The sequence below is a fragment of the Triticum aestivum genome, chromosome 1D, assembly GCF_018294505.1.
Source record: "Triticum aestivum cultivar Chinese Spring chromosome 1D, IWGSC CS RefSeq v2.1, whole genome shotgun sequence".
Taxonomy (NCBI): domain Eukaryota; kingdom Viridiplantae; phylum Streptophyta; class Magnoliopsida; order Poales; family Poaceae; genus Triticum; species Triticum aestivum.
Genome location: NC_057796.1, coordinates 119,830,455 through 119,837,748, shown reverse-complemented (window position 1 = coordinate 119,837,748; position 7,294 = coordinate 119,830,455). Strand labels below are relative to the sequence as shown.

General features: G+C 53.1%; 1 protein-coding gene across 1 annotated transcript; it reads right to left on the bottom strand.

The window, feature by feature from the left end:
• Positions 1-2,317: 2,317 nt before the first annotated feature.
• LOC123166617 (TPD1 protein homolog 1A) lies at positions 2,318-4,870 on the bottom strand. The gene is made up of 4 exons (XM_044584426.1): positions 4,448-4,870; positions 4,002-4,179; positions 3,411-3,518; positions 2,318-3,114 (listed from the first exon to the last, which is right to left on the bottom strand). The coding sequence occupies exons 2-4, from the start codon at positions 4,165-4,167 to the stop codon at positions 2,726-2,728; spliced, it is 663 nt and encodes a 220-aa protein (XP_044440361.1). The 5' UTR covers positions 4,168-4,179; positions 4,448-4,870; the 3' UTR covers positions 2,318-2,725.
• Positions 4,871-7,294: the final 2,424 nt, after the last annotated feature.

Sequence of the window (7,294 nt, the reverse complement as noted above, 5' to 3'; positions counted from 1 at the left end):
AAGCTAAGTGCACAAGAACTTGAAAATAGAAACATGGCATGGGTTCCCAAAGGACTTACTCTAAGCAAGAATAATTCGCAAGCTTCCAATTACAAAAAGGGCTGCAAAGGTGAAGAACGAAAAGAGTGAAAACTATGAACAACCAAGCCGAAAGTTTGCATCCACACATCAAAATCTATGGTTCACACATTATCCATATTCTTCAACTATGGCATTAATGCATATGCCATGGAATTCATCATTAGGTATGATTGGTACCCTCCATGGGCTTATTTTGATCCATGGATGCAATATAATTTATTACATCGTGAAACGGTATTACCAAATCATCATATGTTTGATTAACTACAGTTTTCTTGCTAATATAAATGGCCGATAACAATTATCGCCCTAAGAGTAAATATGGACGACATGTACTTATCACCCTAAGAATATAAAAATGACCAATGGAGTGTTGACATCGTCCTTAGAAGAAGCTTTGTGCAAGTTATTTTCTTGCACACAAGGTTTGCCCAAAAACAGGGGGCATCTTCCTTTTTTTCTTTGGACAACTAAATTTTTATTATCATAACTTACAAAAATTCCCTATAGCTAAATGATGCTACTTGAAATAATGTTGTGGTGTAAATACTCCTTATTATTACAATCTAGTATTAAAATGGATCGGCCCAATTTGCTGAATGAAACTTTTTTTTTGAACAACACGTGGATCCCGAAGGATCTGGACATTTTATTCATAAAGTAACGATACAACACTAAGCACAAAAGGACCCAAAGAAAGTAGGAATTACAAGCAAGTCCCTAGACTTTTGCAGAAAGGACCCCCAGCTGTGAACAAAAAAGGCAATCGAGTCCGTCGCCCCCACACCGGATTCTCCTCGCCATCGCGAGGGATGATGCCCATGATGCCAGTGAAACTTGAGCCCGGTCAGTATTGGACCATTGGGTCGGCTCCAGGTCCCTTAGTAGAAGAGAGGGGCCAGCAGGACCAAATCCGGGCTGGAGTGGACTGGTCCATTCCCATCCGGATGAACTACTGAATGATCTTGTGATCTTCATGTGTATGATGGACGTGCATCGATTTACATGGATTTGAGGGTTTAGATATGAAGAGTGCGGCTGTCGGAGAAGACTTTTGAGGGGTCATTCGATGATGTCTGTGGTCACGCCCAAACGCATCCGCAAACATTTAGTGTCTGTGTGTGTGTGTGTGGAAGAGGGGTTATTTTACCAAGCCCGGCTGCAGATGCTCTGAGGACAACTCCAACGCGAGGACGCGTTTCCTCCGCTCGTGTCCATTTTTGTCAACGTGGACAAAAGCTATGGCCCAATGCGGCTACACATTTCATGTTTCTGCCGGTTTCGTGTCCACGCGAACCCAATTCGAGCCCAAATTTGGGCCGAGTTTGTGTCCCCACAAACAGGCGACGTATGCGTTGTGCGTCCGCTTGATGTCTGCCTCGTGCACACGCGACAGTCACCCAATAACTAGCTCCTGGTCCTTTTAAATGCCACACGTGCGGAGCAGACATCAAGCTCGTCTTTCTCCTCCTTGGAGAAAGAGTATCTGGTGATACGAGAGGCTATGTGCTCCCATGATACGGGATGACACGAGCCGTTGGATCTGAAATCCGAAGGTTGGAGGATAGGCTACTGAAACTTTTCAGAAAAGACCTCTAGAAATCTGATATTCAGGCACAAGTCTAGAAGCTCATCCTGTGGCCCTTGAATTTTAGATCCAACGACCCACGTCGTCTTGTATCATGAGAGCACGAAACTTTCGGTATCACCTGATACTTTCTCCCTCCCTTTGAGAGGCAGTCCAGCTATGGCCCAGACCGCCCGCTTTGATGTTTTGCCACTGCACGGAACCGATCGCTGCGGCTGGGACCAAAGGCAGCAACCCATTCACGAATCACGATCGAGGAGGTGTTCGAGCTCCCCTGCGACGACGGTGGGTGCATCTACAGTAGCCCCACGTCATCGGTAACTGGGAGGAGAGCCCAAGGAATCCCACATCCAGCTATGGAGCCATGCACATTCCGAGAGAAAAGGACATTGCAGTCCAATTAATGTACCCATCACAGAGCCCCGTCGAATCACACATTGCATGTCCCGCACACAGACCCATGCACAAAGGAGGCGAGAGGGGTTTTGCCCAGAAAACACGACTCACACGGTCACGCGGCTGTCATTCGCGTAGCCAGCTAGAGCTAGCACATTTACAGGCGACACTTGCTACAGTAGGCTACACACGAGCCACACGGCGTAGCCACCTGCACTAGGCTACACGAGCCACACGGCGCAGCAGCAATGACGCCCTTGTGCCTAGGCAAGAAGGCAGTCCATCCCACATGAGAAAGAACACTTGCACACAGGGCCGGGAAAACTCACCCAAAAGGAGAAAGTAGACAATGCACACGAAAAGGACTTGTCGCATTTACTTGACTTGCCAAAAACACGGTAGAATTTCCCCCTTCCTTGCCCCACAAAGACAGCTCCGGATCACGTCGAGGTGTCACGGTTGGTCTTTTTCGCGTACCAAAATTTGCCTAGCAGCTAGGGAAGAGAAGCCAGCCAGTTACTTACACCTATACCGATCGCCGTATTGCCCTACCACTGTCTAGCTAGGACGAGTACGTAACATATCTGAGTTTATACGTATTTAGGCTACGCACGCACGTACGTGCTACCTCTAGCGCCGTACGGTGTGTAGAGGGTAGTGCTACGGGGAGGTGGCCGCGGCCGGGTCGACGCAGGTGGCGACGGCGACGGAAAGCTGGTAGGGGAACGAGTTGGAGTACTCGAACGAGATGGTCTCGCCGGCGAGGAGTGGCTGGCCGTCGTTGAGGAGGCAGTCGTCGCGCGCGAGCCGCCGGAACTTGCGCGGGTCCACCAGGCTGACGGAGCTGAACCAGCCGCACCGCACATGGATGCCAGCGATCGCGCAGTCGCCGTTGCCGCCCGAGCACCGGTTCATCACGTCCACCGTGTACGCCGGCACCCCGCTCGGCAGCTTTGTCCCCCGGCCCTGGTAGATGGCGATGTCCTCCTTGCCGGTGCAACCCTCGTCCACGCGGTGGGGCCGGACTCCGCCGAGGTCCACGTCCGTGCCTGCAGAAAGGAGACGGCCCCACATGTCATTCACTGCGCAGGCAGGGCTAGGACAGAATGGAATGTGAGAGATTTCAAAACAAGATGGAATCAATGGCCAACTGGCATCAACCCAAAGGGCCCGTATCCGAGGACAAAGCAAAAGAAGGGCGCTGGGCCCGCGCGGCAGGCTCAAAGTACCCCCCACGCCTGCGCGCGCAGAAGCAGAACCAGGGTCCACGAGCGCAGACGCTGGTCGGGGCGAGAAGGCTGGCCAAAGCATCATTGACCGGATGATCGGAGGGTGCATTAACTACCTGCCGGGCGGAGGACCTTGCGGGGAAGGACGGCGCGATATGGCGGGCGCGGAGGAGCCGCCGAGGAGCCGGGGGTAGGGGCGGGAGCGGCGGGCGTCGGCGAGAATCCTGCAGCAACAGACGGAGCCAGGAAAAATCGTTAGCTCAGGATTCGAGTGCAAACAATAGGCAAGAGTAGGACTGCGCGTGTGCTACAGTACATAGATGGACATGGACAGACAGGATGGACCCGGTCATGAACTTGGAAAGTAAAGCCACCCGAAGTAGAACGACGATCTTTCCAACAAACAAAATTTCCAGGTTAATCAAGTCCCGGGATCTTAACAAACACCTGAACTACACGGAGCGCAGGAACACTTCGTTGCGATTTATCAGAAATCAATCCTTGGTAAAAGTAGTACAATGGCACCGCAATAAGTGCCAGTCGGGGAGGAATTCAGCCGGACGCGTACGAGGGTTCAAATCGAAATGCAAGTCCGTGTGATTTGTGAATGGAAAAGACGAAACATCCAGACGAGTAGTACTACAACATGGAAGCCCCTGGCAAAACAGAAACACGGAGAGGGAGTGTTGAGAGACAAGGTTAGCGACCTGCGTCGACGGAGGCGGGCGCGAGAGAGACGGAGGCGGGCGCGAGGGAGACGGAGTCGACGGACGCGGACGCCAGGGAGACGGAGCAGAGCGCGGCGAGCAGTACGACGGCCCACGCTGCGGTCGCACGAGCCGCCGGCGTAGCGGGCGAAGATGACGCCCTCATCTCGCTGAGACCCTGGGATAAGACGAACACCAGAGGAAAACATGGAGATCAACGACGGCACAGATCTAACAAGTCGACATAATAGATAGCAGCAAGTAGCGTTCTCCCGCAGCCTGGCTCGCCGCCATCGCCGCGCACCTGCGCGCGCTCCAATCGCCGCGCGCTTCGGTGGAGAACGCTGCGGCGGGAGACGCGCGTGCACACCTCGGGGTTCACGCGCCACGCCACCAAACGGGTCGGGAGCGGGAGACAAGGAGGAGGACGGCGCTCGCGTGCGTACCTGGAGACGGGCTCGACGACGGTGCGGTGGTCGCCGGCGAGGAATGTACGCGGCGGCTGCTTCGCGGGGTGGCGTGGCCGGCGGGTACGTGGGGCCCGTCTCCGAGGCGAAATAAATCTCTCTCGCACGTGTGGGGCAAGCCGACGAGGAAGGGAATGTGGGTGATGCGGCATGCGGCGGTGGAATTGTGATAGAGACCCCTGTAGCGTGGGCGCCGCCAACAAGGTTGGGAGGGAGGGAGGGGGCTGGGTTTGGTTTGGGTTTGGGCGCGGCGGTGGTGGTGGTGGGAGGGAGGGAAGGCCCAGGCCAAAGGGACCAAGCGAAAGCGATCCGGTCTGGCTCGCTTCTGGCCAAGGCAAAAGTGTGTCCTGCTGGGAAAAAAAAGCTCTGGGCGTTTTTGGCGACTTTGCTGGCTGCGAGAGAGCTTTCTTTCTCTGCTGCTCCTTTTGTTCTGTTGCTCCCTTCCGGTGGATCGACTCCCAGCTGCTCTCCTTTGCTGTTCCCTTCCGTTGTTTCGACTCCAGTTTCATTTTGAAATCGTTTGGACTGGGACGGCGGATGGTGGAAGGGGGTTCGTGAATTCAATAGAGCGGGAATGTTGCTTTTTTTTTTAAGATCCAGGCTTGCTGGCTTTTCATTGGCTTAGCAGGGGAGAGTTACAGAATTGTGATCAAGTGATCAAGAAAGAGATGATGTTTTTCAGGGGTGGAGGAGGAGGGAGCACGCAGGCACCCTCATACTCACCACTGCAGAACAAAACAAGGCCTATTCCTCACGTTATTTCCCTGAAAGGGGGCACTATGGCATGGGCTCCGGCGAGCCTCCGTTGCTCGATATCTCTTCGGCAGGCCTCTATCATGCTAAGCGCGTTCGGCGTCTTTCCTCTAAATGTACATTTGTTTCTCTCCAGCCATATGTGCCAGGCGATCATCGCCACCATGGTCTTGACTCCTCTTTTATCCCTTGGCGCCACGGAGTTGAAGATTGTGGTGACAGCCTCGGTTGTTGTTCTGCTTGAGCTTCAGGAGGCCGGTGAGAGTGCCGCACAGCCCCCCAGGTGGCTGCCCTTGACCAAACTTCCCGCGAGGTGTTGCATTCACATAGCAGGTGGAAAGAAGACTCGAGGTTGCGGCAGCATAGTTGACAGAAATATGGATTTTCCCATCCCCTACGTTGCAAGCGGTCATTGCACCAGAGCCGGTTGTGGTGGAGCAGCCAAAGATAGAATTTGATCTTCCCAGGAGCCCAGATCTTCCACACCAGTCTTTTCATGGTCGATGTTGGTTGCGAAGGGAATTGGGAGTTGTACGCTGACCTCGCTGTGTAGTGGCCTCCGGCTTTCCATGTGATCTCATCTTCGATTCCTTCCCGCAACACCAAGTTTGCGTCTCTGATGCGGCGCTGCAGCAGCACGGCCTGGGGGACGATTTGCAAGTTGTTGCCGCGCCTCAGGTCCATGATCCATCTGTCTTCGCGTATTGCGTCCGCCACCATGCGGTTCTTCCTGGTTGAGCGCCTGAACTGGTCGGGGTAGTCTTGCCGTAGCGGTTGCTCGCCGAGCCAGGAGCAGTGCCAGAAGAGGGCTCTGTTGCCATCACCCACCGTCACCTCGTCACCGAGGCGAAGAGTGCTCTATCCTTGTCGTCACAAGGCGTCCCCATGCCTGCCCATGGCCTGGCCGGGTCCGTCCATGCCAGCCACAGCCATCGGAGACGCAATGCACGCGTGAACCGCTCCATGTTGGGGATGTCGAGGCCGCCATGGTTGATCGGGGACGTGTTGGAAATATGCCCTAGAGGCAATAATAAATAGGTTATTATTATATTTCCTTGTTCATGACAATCGTTTATTATCCATGCTAGAATTGTATTGATAGGAAACTCAGATACATGTGTGGATACATAGACAACACCATGTCCCTAGTAAGCCTCTAGTTGACTAGCTCGTTGATCAATAGATGGTTACGGTTTCCTGACCATGGACATTGGATGTCGTTGATAACGGGATCACATCATTAGGAGAATGATGTGATGGACAAGACCCAATCCTAAGCCTAGCACAAGATCGTGTAGTTCGTTTGCTCAGAGCTTTTCTAATGTCAAGTATCATTTCCTTAGACCATGAGATTGTGCAACTCCCGGATACCGTAGGAATGCTTTGGGTGTACCAAACGTCACAACGTAACTGGGTGGCTATAAAGGTGCACTACAGGTATCTCCGAAAGTGTCTGTTGGGTTGGCACGAATCGAGACTGGGATTTGTCACTCCGTGTAAACGGAGAGGTATCTCTGGGCCCACTCGGTAGGACATCATCATAATGTGCACAATGTGACCAAGGAGTTGATCACGGGATGATGTGAGTTACGGAACGAGTAAAGAGACTTGCCTGTAACGAGATTGAACAAGGTATCGGGGATACCGACGATCGAATCTCGGGCAAGTAACATATCGATAGACAAAGGGAATTGTATACGGGATTGATTGAATCCCCGACATCGTGGTTCATCCGATGAGATCATCGTGGAACATGTGGGAGCCAACATGGGTATCCAGATCCCGCTGTTGGTTATTGACCGGAGAACGTCTCGGTCATGTCTGCATGGTTCCCGAACCCGTAGGGTCTACACACTTAAGGTTCGATGACGCTAGGGTTATAGGGAAAGTATGTACGTGGTTACCGAATGTTGTTCGGAGTCCCGGATGAGATCCCGGACGTCACGAGGAGTTCCGGAATGGTCCGGAGGTAAAGATTTATATATGGGAAGTCCTGTTTTGGTCACCGGAAAAGTTTCGGGTGTTATCGGTAATGTACCGGGACCACCGGGAGGGTCCCGGGGGTCCACCAAG

Coding starts and splice junctions, on each gene's coding strand:
- LOC123166617 (XM_044584426.1), bottom strand. CDS start 4,167: ATGAGGGCGTCATCTTCGCCCGCTACGCCGGCGGCTCGTGCGACCGCA. Junction 3,519..4,001: donor GCCCGCCTCCGTCGACGCAG/GTCGCTAACCTT, acceptor CTGTTGCTGCAG/GATTCTCGCCGACGCCCGCC. Junction 3,115..3,410: donor CAAGGTCCTCCGCCCGGCAG/GTAGTTAATGCA, acceptor TCCTTTCTGCAG/GCACGGACGTGGACCTCGGC.